Genomic DNA, 19,067 nt, shown 5'->3' with positions numbered 1-19,067 from the left:
AAAAAAAAAAAAAAAAAAAATATATATATATATATATATATATAAAAATATATATATATATAAAAAAAAAAAAAGAACTTACTCATATAACTAAACACTACCTGTTCCTCAATAACCCATGGAAATAAACAAAAAAATAAATAAAATAAAAATTTTTCCCCTGTGTTTTTTTCTAGAAGACTTTTTTAGCTTTAGGTTTTATACTTAGCAATACCATCCATTTTAAGGTAATTTTTGCATATGAATGAGACGTAAACCAAAGTTCATTTCTTTTGCATATGAAAATCCAATTATTCCACCATTTGTTGAAAAGATTATTTTTTGCACTGAATTACTTTTGTATCCTTATTGAACATGAGTTGTCCATATATGTGAACGGTTTCTTAACTTTCCAATGTGTTTCATTGATCTAATTCTCTACATTAAAAAAACTACTTTATTGTATATATTAAGGTATATGACATGATGTTCTGATACACTTATACATAGTGAAATGGTTATTATAGTTAAGCATATTAACTTATTCATCATTTCATGGTTACCCCTTTGTGCATATGTGTGTGTATGTGTGTGTGTGTTAAAAGCAAATTTTCCAGTGTACAATGCAATATTATTAAGGATAGTCCTCATGTTGAACATTTGATCAATATCACAGTTTTGATTACTGTACTCTTATGAGTTTTAATATCAGGTATTATTAGCCTTCTGATACGGTTTGGCTCTATGTCTCCACCCAAATCTCACTTTGAATTGTAATCCCCATAATCCTCACATGTCAAGGGCAGGATCAGGTGGAGGTCATTGGATCATGGGGGCAGTTTCCCCCATACTGTTCTTGTGAATACTGAGTGAGTCTCGCGAGATTTGATGGTTTTGTAAGTGTCTGGCATCTCCCCTGCTTGCACTAACTCTGTCCTGCCACTCTGTGAAGAAGGTGCCTGCTTCTCCTTTGTCTTCCACCATGACTGTGAGTTTCCTGAGGCCTCCCCAGTAATGTGGAACTGTGAGTCAATTAAGCCTCTTTCCTTTATAAATTACCCAGTCTTGGGTATTTCTTCATAGCAATGTGAGAGTTGACTAATACACCTTCTAACTTTATTCCAATTTTTCAAAGTTTGTTTTGTTTATGCTCTGTCCTTGGATTTATGTGTGAATTTTAAAGTCACCTTGCTAATTTCTACATAAAAAGCTGGCTTGGATTTTTATTGAGATTGTACTGAATTTAAAGTGATCTGGGAGAACCAACATCTTAACAATATTGAGTCTTTTGACCCATGGATATGGTACATTTAAACCTTTATTTAGGTTTTTCATCTCTTTAAGCAATGTTTTGAAGTTTCAGTTGTAAATTTATTCATATTTCATATTTTTGATGCTATTGAATAAAGTACTTTTAAAATGTATTTTTAAAAATAATGCAATTATTCATTGCAATTGTAAAAATGCAATTGTCTTCTTTATATTGATTTTGTATCTTACAACACTGCTAACTTCACTTACTAGTTCCAAAAAATGCTTTTAAATTCCATTGGATATGTTACGTATGTCATCATGTCACCTGTGAATAAAGATAGTTTGCTTCTTCTTTTCCAATCTGGATGCGTTTTAATTATAATTTATTGTTTGACTGCACTGGCTAGAATATCCAGGAAAATGCTGGATAGAAGTGGTGAAAGGGGGCATCCTTATCTCCCTCTTCATCTTTGGGGAAAAGCTTTATTTCATTGGTAGGTGTCAGGTTAGCTGTAGGCTTTTTTTGTAAATACTTTATACAAGATTGAGGAAGTTTTCTTCTATTTCTAGGTTTCTGAGTGTTTTCTAAAAATCAGGAATGAATGTGTATTTTACCAAAGGCTCTTTCTGCATTTATTGAGATGATCATGTACCTTCTGTTTCTCAGTTCGTTAATATGGAAAATTATGTTGATTGATTTTTGAATGTTAAATTAGTTTTGCATTCTTGGGATAAAACCCACTTGGTCATGATGTAGTATCTTTTTTATATGCTGCCAAATTTGATTTGCTAAAATTTTTTTCAGTGTTTTCACATTTTTCTTCATGAGGAATATTTGCAGTCTTTCTTGGTTTTGTATTAGGGTAAGGTTGGTGCAAAGAATGAATGAGTTGGTAAGTATAACCCCTTTTCAATTTCCTGGAAGAGCTGGTATAATTTTTTCTTTATATGTCTGGCAGAATTTACTAATGAAGCTATAGATGCTTGCAGTTCTCTTTGTGAGAAAGTTTTAAACTACAACTTGGATTTCTTTAATAAATATAGAGTTATCCAAATCATTTATTATTTTTTTTCTTGCATAGGCTTTGGTATTTTGTACCTTTCAAATAGTTTGTGAATTTCATTTAAGTTGCTGCATTTATTGGCATATAATTGTTTATAATATTCCTTTATAATCCTTTTAATATCTTGAGAATCTGTACTGAGGTCATCTCGTTCATTCTTGATATTGTTAATTTGTATCTTCTTTTTCCTCTGATTATCTGGCTATGGGTTTATCAACTTTTGGTTTCACTGAATTTCTCTGCTATTTTTCTGTTTACTGTTTCATTGTTTTTTGTTTTGGTCTTTATTATTTCATTTATTCTGTCTGGGTTTAATTTGCTCTTTTTTTTCTAGTTTTCAAGATAAAAATTAAGGTAATTTATTTGAGGCCTTGCTTCTTTTCTAATAAGAGGTGTTTAACTTATAAATTTTCTTATAGGTACTGTTTCCTTGAATAATTTTTTCCTGTTTTTCATGCTTCTCCTTCAAGGATTCCAATTATACTTATTTCAGGCTGCTTGCATTTTTCCACAGCTCACGGATGCTTTAATTTTTAATTATTTTATTTTTTTAGAGATGAGGGTCTCATTATGTAGCCCAGGCTAGCCTCAAACTCCTGGGCTCAAGCAATCATCCTGCTTCAACCTCCCAAGTAGCTGGGATTACAGGCATGCACCACTGCAGCTGGCTTTCACTGATGCCTTTAATATTTCTTTACTTCTATTTTCTTTCTGTGTTTCATTTTGGATATTTTCCATTGCTATGTCTTCACATTCACTAATCTTTCTCTTTTTTGTAATAAGCAATCTGCTGTTAATTCCACTGAGTTACTTTTTCATCTTAGATGTAGTCTTCATCTCAGGAAGTTCAACTCCGGCTTTAAAAAGTATCTTCCATATCTTTACTTAAACATTTGAACACCATGTCAGTATGTAGCTTATTCTATTCTATAGAGTACAGTTATAATAACTTTTAGTGCCCTTGTCTGATAATTTTAACATCTCTAGCAGTTCTGGTTTGACTTTGATTGAACAGTTTCTCCTCATTATGGGTCCTATGTTCCTGCTACTTTGCATTCCTGATAACTTCTGATTGGGTGCCAGACAGCAAGACTTTTACATTATTTGGTGCTGGACAAGTTTATATTTCTATAAATATGATTGAGCTTTGTTGTAGAATGAAGTTACATTTCTTGGAAATACTCTTGAGAGAGGAGGTAAAAAGAGACCAGCCAGGCAGATGGTTAGGGCAGAGAGCCCTTGGCAGAACTTCCTTTCTACCAAAAAGCAGCCCAGGAAATCACTTCTTTTCCAACAAAGAGCAGCCTCGAAGACCGGGCTGCAAACATAGATAAGGAAGCTGGAATTTGCATGGGGGGATGCTTGCAGCTGCACAGACAGAAAGGGGTACCTGGGGCCAGGTGTGTCCACCATGGGGGCTATACCTCCCCTTTTTAAGCACACACACAGTAGGAAAGCAACGTGTAGTAACTCAGTCAAAAGAACTGCCTGCATAATAAAAGGTTGGGGTGGAGGATGCCAGAGATTCACGCTCTATGCAGATGACACACCTGGTCCTAACTGGTTTTTCACACCCTATGTAGGTAAGATACTGCCTCCCCACTAGCTAGCTTAAAAAAACCCTTGCATCTCACTGCTGAATGGCAATGCTTTTTGGGACCCCTCTCTGCTGCAGAGAGCTATTATCTTTCTTTCACCTAATACATTTCTGCTTCTGCTCTAACCTCACCCTTGGTGTGGCCATGTCCTTGACTTCCTTGGCTGTGAGATCAAGAACTTTGGGTCAGGCAATGAGGCCATTTCACTCTGATCCTTTTGGATCTTGCTTCTTGCTTTTAAGGTTCATTAGGTATGATCAGAGTAATTTACCTACTTCTATTTTTTTAGAGTCAGGGTCTTAGTGTTGCCTAGGCTGGAGTGCAGTGGTGCGCTCATAGCTCACCATAACCTCGAACTCTTGGGCTCAAGTGATCTCCTCAACTCAGCCTCCTGAATAGCTAGGACAACAGGCATATGCCACCATGCCCAGCTAATTTTTAGAAGATTTTTGTGGAGACAGAGGTCTCACTATGTTGTTCAGGCTGGTCTTGAACTCTTGTCCTCAAGTGATCCTCCTCGCTTGGCCTCCCAAAGTGTTGGGATTACAGGTATGAGCCACTGTGTCTAGCCCTAGAAAAGTTTTTATTACAGGGCTAATTATTCCCAATTACTGAGGCAAGATCCTTCTAGGTATTATATTCAGTGCTTGTACGGCCTGGCTGGCAAGCACAGGCACTTTCCATGGCTCTGTATCAGCCTCAGGCACTGTTTCCTCTAATCCTCTTAGGTGGTTCTCTCCCCAGCTCCCATAGCTTCTTCACACACAGGCACTGACTGACACTTGGCGGAGTGGCAAAGGCAAACCCTCTGTGAATCACTGCAGTTCTCTCTGTGTAGCTGTCTCCTCTCTCAGGCTCTGACCTGTGGACTCCAGCCTCCTGGACTCCTGGGACTCTAAGCTCTGTCTCCTTCCATTGTGGAGTCGGGCAAGCTTCCTCTGGGTTCCTCCTCCCTGTACCACATACTAGAAACTTTCTCAAGGCAGTGAGCTGGGCAATTATAGGACTAACCTTGTTTGTTTCCAATCTCTTGGGGACTACTGTCCTTCACTATCTAATGTTCAGTGTCTTGTTTATCATATTTATCATTTTCTTCTTTAGGCGGGAGGGCACACCCACATTCTGATACTTCTTCTTGGCTGGAAGCGGAGGTTTCCCGGTGCTGTCTGTTTTAAAACTTTTTATTATGGAAACATTCGTACATCACTTATAATAAACCTGTTTGCATCCACTGTTCAGGTTTAATAAAAAGCATCTCATGGATAATACTGTTTCATCTCCTCTCCCACCCATTCGCCTGTCCCCAGAAAACCCCTGCATGATATTACTTCATCCATCCACGTCAGTATGCATCTTATTTCTCTTAGCACTATCACAATAAAAATATCATATCTAAAAGTAGTTATTCTTTAATATCATCAAATATCCAGTAAATGTTAAGTGCTCACATTTCCCAGATTGTCTTATAATTTTTCTTTTTTAGTTTGTTGGAATCAGTATTCAAATAATGTGCATACATTATCACTGTTTGACAGATCTCAAGCCTTTTTTAATCTACAGCACAGGTTGGCAAACTACTGCCCATAGGCTGGCTGCCTGCCTGTTTTATAAATAAAGGTTTTGTTAGAACACAGCTGCCTATAGATTGCTTTAGGCAGGAAGGACCCTGAAGGCAGGGCCTACTCTTCTTTCTTCCTGGATCTCCCACACGCAGCCCAGAGGCCCTCAATGCCTGCTTGGAGACTGAAAACATGAAGGTTTGGCTTAAGTGGGAGTTCTTAATATGTAGCAGCCTCCTCTTTCCTGCCTAATCAAAGAAAATCGTTTAAATCGATTTCAGTTTGCACAGCTAATTTTTTATCTTAAAAAGTGTTTAACAACATGACTGTGAATCTGAGCTGCACTATCAGAGGGCTTCTGGTTGCTTTTTTGCTCCTTCCCTCTTCAGCTTGATTCAGTCTCGCCCACATTACTGAGTGCCCACTCAGGACAGCTCATTCACAGCGCTGGGGCTCTCAGCCATGTGAAAGCGAACGGCATGGAATTCCTGGACCTCAAGGAACCCTGGAGTGGTGGGCACATAAGTGAAGCAAAGTGGAAGGACACAAAGTGGTGGGGGACATGGGGGAATGGGGAGGCTCTGTCCATGCACAGACACCAAGAAAGATGCTGGGACGAATGTGGCTGGCTTTCCAGACAGGAAGTGTTTCTTTCTCTCTTTCTTTTTTTCTTTTGAGACAGAGTCTCACTTGTTGCCCCGGCTGTAGTACAATGGCACGATCTCAGCTCACTGCAACCTCTGCCTCAGCCTCTTGAGTAGCTGGGTTTACAGGTGTGCATCACCATGCCCGGCAATTTTTGTATTTTTAGTAGAGACGGGGTTTCACTGTGTTGGTCAGGCTGGTCTTGAACTCCTGACCTCGTGATCCGCCTGCCTCAGCCTCCCAAAGTGCTGGGATTACAGGCGTGAGCCACTGCGCCTGGCCAAAGTGTTTAATTTCAAGCAGCCACAATGGCACAGACTTTTGAGTAAAACCAGCAAAATAGGCCAGTGATGGTACCTGGGGGTTACAAGCTTCCCCAGTAGGAAGGAAATGAGGGAAATCAGATCTACTTAATTGATCAGTGTGACACAAGGAAACTCACCACAAATGGTCTTAATGGGTCTGTTTAAGAGTATTTAAATACTCTTATCTCTAAAGGAAGAATGTGTCTTCCTGAATGGGGCCAGGCTAGAGGACGTATCTTAGAATTCTGATTGGAGATGTTTTTTTTTTTTTTTTCTGTTTTTGCCATTTCTTTCCCCCAAATATGTCTGGTCTAACGGCAGAGCTCTCCCTAGTGGGAACAGGACAGTTGGAAGGGCAGCCAACGGTTTCCTTTCAGTATTTCTAGACGCACTGACAAGACAGTCCCAGCCCCGGCCAAGGGCCATCACACCTTGTGGTCAAGCATTAACTCCTGCTTAGGATTCATGGTCCCTAGACCACCTTTTTGTTCCCATTCAAGGGTGTGGGATTTGCCCATGGCAGTCCTCTAATGGCACACACTTGGAAATGTCAGAGCTGTGAATTCTGCTAAATCAGTGGCATGTGCTCAAGACTGGGCAAATCCAGCCTGACAAGCATGTGATGAATTATAAAACAAGGCACAACCAAGTACATGCTGCAGCAGAAGTCCACAAAGTTCCACAGGACGGCAAGGAATGATCAGTGAATCCTTACTTCTTCATAGAAACTTCTTCCTCCAGACATCCACGTGGCTTGCTTTCGCACCTCCTCAAATCTTTGCTCAGATCCCATGTTTTTTTTTAAGTGAAGCCTTAAGCCTTCCCTGACAACCCTAATTTAAAACTATACACACTCATACCCGCTAACTTCTCTCTAACTTAGTTATCTTCCCAGCATTAATGGCTAACATACTATATAACTTATTTCCATCTGTCTCCATGGGGGCGATTTCTGTCTGGCTGCTCATCACTGTACCCCAGCAGCTATTAATAGATCACTCTACTGAGGGACTCATACGTGCTTAGTGTTGGGCAAACAGTGAACAAAACCTTGTATGGTCCTTGCTGTCTGGGAGTTCATGATCCATCTTGGAGGAAGAGCTGAATTTCAACTGGGAGGCAGTGTGTGCAGGGGGAGGGGCAGCAGGAGCCATGGGTGAAGACAGAAGCACAGAGGTGGGTGTCAAGTCAGGGAAAGGGACGGTGAAGAGACGCCTCAGGTAATGAGGGAAGGGATGGAATAGGACTAGATGCTAAAGGGCTGGAGTACCAGGTGGAGAAGTTTATTTTGCAGGTAATTAATGGGGGCTGGGTATGAACAATTTGAGGAAATGGAGTTACCTGACTTGAATTTGTTTTGGAGAACCACTTCAGGGACATGCAAGGGGTTGATACGAAGATGAGATGGAGCAGAGACCCCTCTTAGGGGCCTGCCGGGCACCTGCCCCCAAGCATGAAAATAAAAGGAAATCTTGAGTTCCGTCAAAGGCATTTCCAGGCACCTAGCCAGCACTGGGAAGTAAACGAGCAACTGAAGCAAGAAGGGAAGAATAACTTGAAACAATAGCCAGGGAAGTTAAAGTCACAGAATAGACCCAAGTTCCCTATAGAGAATAAAGGTAACATTTTAACACAAGTCCTTGAGTTGATTTTCCGAAACCAGGACCCTCACCAAATGAAAAGTGCTATCTGCTGGCATGTAGACCTCAGACAGGGGAAACTGAGGACTGAGCTTGGACCACCATTCTTTGTTCTAAAATTCTTCCTGACGGGCCTAGAGGAGGTCATGCCCACAGACCAGAGCTAACATTCTTTTCTGCTGATCACAAATTTGCAGACAAAGCTTCATCTCCTTAACCCATTGTAAATCAGAAAATCCTTGAATCCACCTATGACCTGTGCCCTTCGCCCCACATCTGGTTCAAGATGGCCTGTCTTTCTAGGTCAAACCAATGTACAGCCTCCATGTATTGATTTATATCTTTGCCTGTAACTTCTGCCCCGCTTTTATTTTATTATTATTATTATTTTTTTTTTTGAGACAGAGTCTTACTCTGTTGCCAGGCTGGAGTGCAATGGCATAATCTCGGCTCACTGCAACCTCTGCCTCCTGGGTTTAAGCGATTTTTGTGCCTCAGCCTCCTGAGTAGCTGGGATTACAGGCGCCCACCACCACACCTAGCTAATTTTTATATTTGTAGTAGAGACGGGGTTTCACCAGGTTAGCCAGGCTGGTCTCGAACTCCTGACCTTAGGTGATCTGCCCGCCTAGGCCTCCCAAAGTGCTGGGATTACAGGCGTGAGCCACCACGCCCAGACTCTTCCTGCCTGTGAAAACGCTTACCTATATGGCACTGGGGGATTCAGGGCTTCAACACGAGCTGCCCAATTCTCCTGGCTTGCTGCCCTGCAATAAATGTCTCACTTTCTCTTACTGCAAGCTTGACGTCAGTTTCTGGCTTTGTTGTGCCAGAGCGCCAGACCCAAGTTTGATCTGGTAACACAGGAAGCAGGCGAACAGGCAAGGCCACCCTCTTCTGTCTGGAGGCAGGTCGGTGTTCACTTGCCTCAGTTTACCAAGGTTGTGATCAGCCCCTGCTCCTCCTCTCTTATTGGCTTCCCTCTGCTGTGCTGTGATTCCCATCACTGCGGTGTTTTTTAACTTTTCATTTTGAAATAAATAAAAGTACAAGAAGTTACAAATGAGGACCATGTACCTTCCACTCAGCTTCTGCCACCATGAGGATTTATTTCCCTTTCGACATCTCCCCTCTAAATTCCCACATTACTGACATCCTCCCAATACAGATCATTCTGAGGACTTACAACAAAAATACTTCATTCTTTGAAATACTGACTTTAGAGAAATCTTCACCCAAATGACTTTGACACCTTAATCCATCACACACAATGGAACCACAGTCCTCTTACCTGTGAAAGCCGAGGGCAGGACCCAGCAGTGGGTGAGGTGAGTGAGCGCTCAGCACTGCCACCCTCTCTCCCACTGGGGTGCAGCTGGGACCCCTGGACAGCGTGCAGGCAGCAGCGACTGGGCTCAGGAAGGTAGATCACAGTTGGAAGCGCCAATGCAGAAAGGAGACCGCAGTTGGAAGTGCCACAGAGCTGGAGGTGAGCGAGACACTTCCCCACCTCCAGTCTCCCCAGTGTGGACTCAGTGCACCTCCTAATCCAGAGCGGGCACTAATTCCAGGAAGAGCCACCAACTCGGTACAGAAGCAGGAAAGGGGTCTCTACTTTCTGAGAAAGTCTGGAAATCTCTAATTTATCCTCTTTTCTTTTTCTAAAAGTTTTTCTTCTCTGTGCCCCAGACCTCAAGAAATTCTGTGGCCCTAGTGAGAAATGGCAGATAATTAAAGTCATCAGGCCAGGCAAACTTCCTTTCCAACGAGAGGGTCTGCGGTCCCCAGAAGGTGGGGACAACCTTCACGCTTTTTCTCTTTGGCTTCTGGCTGCTTGGCTCTGACGTGTTTCAGTCACGTGCACCCGAGAGTAGGGTAAATCAAGCCTCAACCACCCAAGCTGGCTGGAGGGTTGAAAAGGTAGAGCCCAGGGACCCAGACACGACTGAGCAGGTTACAGTGAGGAAGGGCTTTGGGAGAGCAACCCCTGACAGTTGCTCATCAACTCTTGGGCTTACCCTTGAGCTCTGCATGTGTGGATCTGACCCTACACAGATGACACAGACTTCGAGTGCTAAAATACGGGATAGACTACCACCGGAGCCCCAGGCTGGCCACTAGGTGGCACTTGTGTGAGATAGAGCCACATCTCAAAGACTTTCACAGCAACCACAATCCACACAAGTCTTGCGGGAACTAGGAATTTGTGGTCTGAACCCATTTGGAGTGATAATCTTCTAAAATAAAGTTAATAACATTCACTGTAAGATTTTAACGATAACCAGAATCTCAAAACATAGTATTGAAAATGTCTAGGATACAATTCAGCATACTGAAAGCATACTCAGCATACAGAAAGCAAACAGCTACTCTGAGATGAAACAGATACTGGAATTACTTGACAAAGATTTTCAAGCAGTTGTTAAAAATATTGTACAAGTAAAGAAGGGTACTCTTAAAAAATACAGAAAGTTTTGCAAATAGAAGATACGAAGAAGAACTAAGTGGAAATCTTAGAAATGAAAAAAGTCAACTACTAAAATAGAAAACCCACTGGATGGGCTCACTAACAGAAGATGATGGAGGAAGTAGTTAGTAAATTTATAAGTAAATTAATAGAAATGATTGAATCTGAACAACAGACAAAGTTGAAAAACTTGGACAGAACCATAGAGATGTTAGGTAACAACAAAAGGTCTGAGCGTCCTATCATCTGAGTCCCAGAAGCAAAGAAAAAAACGGTAGAACACAGAAACATGGAAAGAAATAGCTGAAAGTCTGGTTTACCACTGGAAGACAATCAGTTTAATCTAGTATAGCAACAGTTTAAAGCAAAAAACCCATTTGATCTTCATTTTAAAAATTCAATATCTATTTATTAGAAAACTCTCAGCAAACTTGGAATAGAAAGAAATTTTCTTCACCTGATAAAGACCATCTACTAAAAGCTATAGGCAACATTCTACTTCACGGTGAAATACTGCTTTTTCTCAGAGATTAAGAACATCACAAGGATCTTCTTTTTTAACACCGCTGTTTAACCTTTTGAATAGTCCTCGTCAGTGAAACAAGACAAGAAAACCAGAAAGGCCTAGAGACTGGAAAGGAAGAAATAAAACTGTCTTTACTCAGAGACAATATGATCACCTATGTAGAAAATCCCAAGGAGAACACACACACACACACACACACACACACAATCTTCCTAGAACAAACTGAGTTTAGCTTTAGCAAGATTGTAGGATACAAGATCACCACACAAAAATCAATTATATTTTTGTATATTATCAATGAACAAGTAGAAACTGAAATAAAAAATATGTACAATAGCTTACAACCCCACCCCCGAATATACATAAAACAAAACATGTACAGGATCTATATGCCAAAAGCCATAAAATGTTGATGAAAGAACTTAATGGAGGACCAAGTACATGGAAATTATAGCATTCCTTCATGGACTGAAAGACACAACATAGGATTGAGTTGTAGATTTACTAAAATTGTAGTCAAAATCTCAGCAAAACAGTTTATAGATAGAGTAGATAGAGGTAAGTGGATCCTAAAGTTCACACAGAAAGGCAAAAAAAAATAGCTGAAACACTTTTGAAAAAGAATAAATTTAGAAAAATCACACTATCTGATTTTAAGACTCATTACAGAGCTATAGAAATCAATATGGCACAGTGTTGATAGAAGAACGGACATAATGATTAATGGAACAGAACCACTGTCCAGAAATATATTTCTTACAAATACCCTCAGTTGGCTTTTTGTGAAATCTGTAAAGGCAATTCAATTTCAATGAAAGAAGGAGGATATTTTCAATAAATGATGTTGAAACAATTGGTTATCCGTATGCATAAAACTGAATCTGGACCTAAATCTCACATATTATATATACAAAAATCAACTCAAATGGATTGTAGATCTAAATGTAAAACATGAAAGTATAAAACTTTTAAAAGCCCAACTATGAGAAGATCTTCATGATCTGGAGTTATGCAAAATTTCTCAGATATGTCACGCAATGCAAGATCCATACCAGAAAAATGTCAGTTGGACTGCATCAGAATTTAAAACTGTGCTCTGTAAAAGGCCCTGTTAAGAGACTGAAAAGTCAAGCACAGATTGGGAGAAGATAGTTGCAAATCACATATCTGAACAAAGGATTTATACTCAGAATATGTAAAGAACTCTTAAAACTCAAGTAAACAACTCAATTTAGACATAGGCAAAAAGCTTGAATGGACATTTCATGAAAGAGAATAAAAAGATGGATGATAAATAGCAAGAAAATTTTCAATGTCATTAGTTATTAGGAAAATGAAATTTAAAACCATGAAGAAATACCATTACACAGCTATCAAATAGTTAAAACGAAAAAACAAAAAAGGAAGAAATACCAAGTGTTGACAAGGATGTGGGGCAGCTGGAGCTCTCAGACATTGCTGGTGGGAATGCAAAATGGTGCAGCACTCTGGAAAACAGGTTGGCAGTTTCTTACAAGGTTAATATGTATTTAGCCTAGAAAAATTAAAACTAGGCCGGGCACGGTGGTTCACACCTACAATCCCAGCACTTTGGGAGGCTGAGACAGGCGGATCACGAGGTTAGGAGTTCAAGACCAGCCTGGCCAATATGGTGAAACCCCGGCTCTACTAAAAATACAAACATTAGCTGGGCATGGTGGTCCACGGCTGTAATCCCAGCTACTCAGGAGGCTGAGGCAGGAGAATTGCTTGAACTGGGACCTGGGAGGCGGAGGTTGCAATGAGCTGAGACGGCGCCATTGCACTCCAGCCTAGGCTACAGAGCGAGACTGTGTGTCACAAAAAAAAAAAAAAAAAAAAAGAAAGAAAGAAAAATTAAAACCATATTCACAAAATCCTGTTCTTAAATGTTTCTAGAAGCTCTAGTCATAACTGCCAAAAATGGATAACAACTGAAATGCCCCTGGACAGATGAGTGGATAAATATATTGTGGTATACCTACAGAATGGAATACTACTCAGCAACAAAAAGGAACCGGCCACTGACACATGACTTGATGAGTCTCGAAATAATCCCACTGCATGAAAAGGAGCCAGTTTCAAAGATTAGGCTCTGTAGGACATTTATCTGACATTCTTGTAAAGAGACAAAACTAGCGATAGAAAAGAGAGCACAGGTTGCCAATGGTTGGAGTAGGGGAGGGTCTGATTATAAAAGATATCAGGACAGAGAATCTGGAGGTGATGAAGTGCTTCTGTGTCCTGAAAGTGGTAGTAATAACACAAATCCATATATGTGTTAAAGTTCATAGAACTAGACACAAAAAACTTAATTTTTCTGTATCTTAATGTGAAGAATATAAGTAAAAAAAATAAAGAAAAGAGATGACATCTCTTGCTTCCTATTTAAGACTGTCTAGACATTAATACTGATTTTAGTACTAATTCCAATAATGGCCACCACAAGCATGTTCTTATGAAAATACTTTTTTGAGCATCTGTTACATGCTGCTTCTTTACCACACATTTTATATCACAACTTCTAATATTCACAGTCACCTCGTAAGGTGGGTTAAGTTCAACGTAGAAAAATCTGAGGGTAAGGGAAGTAAAATAATTTGTCCTATATCTCATAGTTGATAAGTGGCTGAATCTAAACTCGAACTCAGATTTCACTGCCGACCTTATTCCAAGCCTGTTTCTCCCCTCTGCTGCCCACTTAACAAAAATAATGGAAACTGACAGGGAGACATTATATCATATAAATAGCAGGAAGGGAGAATCATATTGTGATTTCCATAGATCGCAAAAACTCTAAGCATATTTTATTCTAAACTTGGAGTTGGTTTGAAATTCTAAGAGGTTGGGGAAAATTTAAAAACTATGTTTTTGCCATTGCCATTTTCTGATAATCCTCAGTAGGTGGTTCTTAATTTTCAGTACGATGGAATAGTTCTCTCCACTTCTGCAAATGTACAGTAATTCTTATTTTCCCTAAGTGACTTAAAGAATCATTGTGACTTACAATTCTTGACCAAGTATTTACTAACTCCACAAATTGCAGTTTATACATTTGAAGTAAAGAGTAAACATTACAAAGTTCTGTCCTCTCACACAGCTGACTGTCCTGAGAAGTTGTGACTGGTCCTTCCTACCAGTGGCATACCACTGCCACCATCCAAAAAAAAAAAAAAAAGGTAAATCCATTTTAGTGACACAGAATCTAAGCTTTCATTTTACTTCACTATGGTTGTAGCTGAATAAATATCTGAAAACATCACACATACGGAGGGTGCACATTTCTCACACAGCAAATGATATCTATGTGAAAAGCTGGAGGATGAAGGCTGTCTTCTTGTTTGTGAATTACTCCCAGTGACTTTACTGGATAGTAGGTGCTTTTTCCACCAAAAACCCTGGCCTAGAGTACTTTCGTCTCAGCTAACACAGAGATATGAAACTAAGGCCTCCCATAAAAGTATTTTCTTGAATGTTTTGTATTTCTGCTCCATTGAATATATTTTCTTAAATATAATAATCATTGATAAGTTTTGACTCAACATCAGTAAGATGTGACACAAGGCAAAGCCCAATTAGTGCTTCACGGCAACTTTACTGTCAAGAGTTGGGTGATCTATTTCATAAGCCAAATAAAAATAACAAAAATAATTTTATCACCAACACTTTCACTTTTGAGAGTCCAAATACTGTCCAAGTACCACTGTTATCAGGTATTGGAAATCTTCTTATTTGGAAGGTGGTTAGGACCAGAATGGTGGTATGGGGGGACAAGGAGGTGGGCTTACCTTCCAGCAGGTCTCTGGCCAGACCAGGTTCTGCCCCTGTGGACCGAACAAAGTCTGACAGGACTGCGTCCATATCAAGAGTCATAGGATCATGTAGAAGTGCTGCCCAACACTCAGCCGAGGTGGGGTTTGGAAGCACACTAGAAACCATCCATCTGCAGGAAAGAAGAGAAAAGGCATTTTACCACGTGACGGAAATGGAGCTGCAAGTGACAACTACATGCAGGGACCCGAAGGAGAGAACAGGAGCCATTTCCACCTGCTGTCATATTTTTCTGAACTGTTTTGGTCCAACTGCCTGATGCTTCATGCAAGACATTATATTATAGAATTTGAACTAAAATGTCATCCCTCTGTACATACCATGTGACAGACGGGGTACTATGAGCCAAATGTTTGTGTTTCCTCCTAAAATTCATATGTTGATATCTCATCTCCAAGGTGATGGAGACAGTGCTATCTATGAAGCAGGAAATGGGCCCTCACTAGACTCCAAATCCCCTGGTTCCCCGATCTTAGACTTCCCAGCCTTTAGTACTGTGTGGAATACGTTTCTATTGTTCATAAGCCTCCCAAGCTATTGTATTTTGACATAGCACCCCAGATAGACTAAGGCAAGGGGTCATCACTATTTCCAGTGCTCCTGACCTTGCATTTTATTAATTCCAATAACTGATGGGGAAAAAAGACTAGATTATTTTAAAATTTCAAACACCTAAATATACCTAGAAAAATTCAATTGGAGTTGCTAGATTTCTAATCCTCTTCCGAACTGTATAGACTTTAATACTTTCACAATGTGATGAATGTTACCCACTCTATTCCAATTATGCCTTTACCAGTGTGCCATCCTACCCCTTCAGCCCTCACCCCTTACTTGGCTAGTAGAAAAGACTCCAGGTTAATCCACAGTTGACTGAAATACCACACTTGCTGAAGATGGCTACTAAACTATCTGCCATCTCTCTAAGAGCTGCCATCAATCCAACAACATTCTGAAGAATGTCAGATTTCCCAGGCAGTATGATCCCAGCCAGAGAAAGAGAACGGATGTGCAGCAGCTTGACCCAGGCTGACTGCAGCAGCTGATTGCTGGGGGAAAGCAACTGTCACATTGCAAGTGAGAGAGACTTACACGAGTCAGAGGTGCTGGGGTCCCCAGTGGGTGCTCAGTCTTTGCTGATGGAGTGCAAATGCATCCTTGTGTTTGTGTAGATAAAACGTCCGCAAGTTACGGACCACGGGCCACCTGTGGTATGCCACCCGCTTTTGTAAATGAAGTGTTATGGGAAGACAGCCATACCCACTCATTTGCATATTGCCTGTGGCTGCTTTTGCACCCAGCTGAGTTGAGGAGTTAAAACAGAGACCCTGAGGCCCCCAAAACTGAAAAGATTTACTGCCTGGAACTTTATGGAAAAAGTCTGCAGACTCCATTACAGGCAATGGAGAATTTTATGCTAGTAAGCATGTAATTAATTTTACAGATTGTGGGGGTGAGTTTGAATCCCATACTATTGATGACTGTCCTCTGTTCTTTCTTTCACAGTAACCCACTGGGATGGGTGCCGCCTGGTGGGGTAGGTCCTGTGTCAGTGGCCCATGCTTTAGAGCCAGGCACATAGCCTGATGTGACCCTGGCCCTGCCCTTGTCCAGCTGTGACATGGGCTTCATTTCTCTGAGCACTCCTGTTTCTCTGTAGGAATGCAGGAAATGAGCTCACCTAATGTGCAAGACCCTGAGGACTGAGGGTCTCAGGCAGGGAGGTCCATACCCTCAGGGACATTCGCTGTGACCACCCCATCTTGCACACAGCTTCTACTGGGTGTAATTTTTAGTTGATGCAGCTAGAAAATAAGAAAATTATTTGACCTGATGTATATGGTACCAATTAGGAAATTGATTTCTTCCTTCTCTCCATGCACCGGGGCTTCGGCCGGGAGAGTCTCTTCTTTTGTCACTGCCACCTGGGGGACAGATCAGAAAACAAGAGCATGTGATCTCCTTACCCTCAGACTGAGGCTGAAGGCTTGGCTTTTTGTCACAGGAGGCTGGATCTTGGCCTTGGCCAATCGCCTGAGGCATGTACTCTGTCTTCTTGGGCCCTACAGGTCCCTGCTCACCAGCTGACCACCATCTCCCATGCCTGGGCCTGGCCAGGGGCTGTCTCAGCTTCCCTCGTTTTAGCAAGCACTTCTATTTCAGTGAGGATCACTTGCACAGCACAGAGCTGTACTTTTCTTTTTTTTTTTTGTTTTTGAGACGGAGTCTTGCTCTGTCTGTCGCAGGGGCTGGAGTGCAGTGGCGCGATCTCGGCTCACTTGCAAGTTCCACCTCCCGGGTTCACACCATTCTCCTGCCTCAGCCTCCCGAGTAGCTGGGACTACAGGCGCCTGTCACCACGCCCGGCTAGTTTTTAGTATCTTTAGTACAGACAGAGTTTCACCATGTTAGCCAGGTTGGTCTCCATCCCCTGACCTTGTGATCCACCCGCCCTGGCCTCCCAAAGTGCTGGGATTACAGACGTGAGCCACCGCGCCCAGCCTACAGAGCTGTTTTAAACTTTATTAGCACATACCACACCAGTACATTCAATCTCAGTTATGTGGTGAAATATACACAATATGAAATTCACCATTTTAACCATTTTTAAGTGTAAGGTTCAGTGGCATTAAGTACCTTTACACCATTGAGCAACCATCACCTTCATCCAACTCTAGAACTTTCTCACCTTCCCAAACTGAAACTCTGTACACATGAAATACTAACTTTGCATTCCTCTCTCTCCACAGGCCCCGGCCACCACCATTCTACTTTCTGTCTCTGTGAATCTGACTACTCTGGGTACCTCACGTGAATGGGATCATATAGGATTTGTCCTCTGTGGCTCATTTATTCTTCTTAGCATACTGTCCTCAAGGCTGCTGCATGCCGTCGGCATGTGTCAGAATCTTCTTCCTTTTTAAGGTAGACTAATATTCCACTGCATGTATAGATCACATTTTACATATCAGTTGATTCATCTATGGACACTTGGGTTGCCCCACCTTTCGGCGGCAGTGAATGGTGTAATCTCAGCCCATTTATACTTATGCCAGGTTGCTGTACTGTGAACTTCATGAGCTTTCACCAGAATGGCAGTTAAAATTATGTCCATATCTCCTCCTCTGTATCATGTCCTTAATGCAAACATAGATTAAAGTGTGGACTTAAAATGAATGTTTTGTGTGGTAAGAAGCTACTGTGTTTATCTTGCTTCCAGGTTTATTTCTTCTTCTTCTTCTTCTTTTCTTTTTGAGATGGAGTCTCACTCTGTTGCCCAGGCTGGAGTGCAGTGGCACGATCTCAGCTCACTGCAAGCTCTGCCTCCCAAGTTCATGCCATTCTCCGGTCTCAGCCTTCCGAGTAGCCGGGACTACAGGCATGCACCACCACACCCAGCTAATTTTTTTTTTTTTTTTCTATCTTTAGTAGAGACAGGGTTTCACCATGTTAGCCAGAATGGTCTTGATCTCCTGACCTCGTGATCTGCCCACCTTGGCCTCCCAGAGTGCTGGGATTACAGGTGGGAGCCACCGCACCTGGCCTTCCAGATGTATTTGTTAAATCTCACACTGCCACCATCACCACATCCTCACATTCATGTCCCATGATGATATGGGAGGGGCTGGGCTGGTGGGGACACTGGCCCCCAGTTACCTGGGCCATCCTCCCAAGCATGCACGGTGCCTCTCAACCTACCCTGTGTGGTCTAAAGCACTCACTCAGCTGCTTCGAACAGCCTGAGGCTCTGGGTGGCCGTGCCCTGGCCCTGCATTCCTGCTCTCCTCCATGCATCCTAGCCCTTAGACAGAACGCCTCTGAAGGTCTCATCAGCCACCCTGGGGAAAGTGATGTGTCCCGTCAATGCCTGGTGACTTTGCCTTAGGAGGGGCAGTGCCATGTGGGGAAGAGGGTTGGCCCTGGAATCAGTCCCTGGGGCCAAAATGGTTCCACCACTTTGTGTGACCTTAGGCATGTTATATCACCTCTCCGTGCCTCAGTTTCCTCATCAATACAATTAGAATAATAATAGTATCTCACAGTTATTATGAAATTTTAAGGAATTCATGCACAAAATGTACTGGCCCATAGTACATGCTCAACAAACATTAATCATGAGCCACTGAATGAACTCTCAACAGGGACCCTGAGACCACCCTTGCCTTCCCAAGTCTCCACTG

General features: G+C 41.6%; 1 protein-coding gene across 1 annotated transcript in view; it reads right to left on the bottom strand.

Moving 5' to 3' along the window:
- The window catches only part of OTUD7A (OTU deubiquitinase 7A), a 382,571-nt gene that overhangs the window by 148,623 nt on the left and 214,881 nt on the right, over positions 1 to 19,067 (bottom strand). The window contains exons 3-4 of the mRNA XM_025390202.1: positions 16,717 to 16,811; positions 14,844 to 14,998 (exon numbers count right to left, since the gene is read on the bottom strand). Coding sequence (XP_025245987.1) covers positions 14,844 to 14,994 — 151 coding nt within the window. The 5' untranslated portion in view covers positions 14,995 to 14,998; positions 16,717 to 16,811. The remainder of the gene's footprint in view (positions 1 to 14,843; positions 14,999 to 16,716; positions 16,812 to 19,067) is intronic.

Source organism: Theropithecus gelada, chromosome 7a, assembly GCF_003255815.1.
Source record: "Theropithecus gelada isolate Dixy chromosome 7a, Tgel_1.0, whole genome shotgun sequence".
NCBI lineage: Eukaryota > Metazoa > Chordata > Mammalia > Primates > Cercopithecidae > Theropithecus > Theropithecus gelada.
Note: the sequence above shows the minus strand (reverse complement) of the source record. Positions and strands in the feature narration are given on the sequence as shown.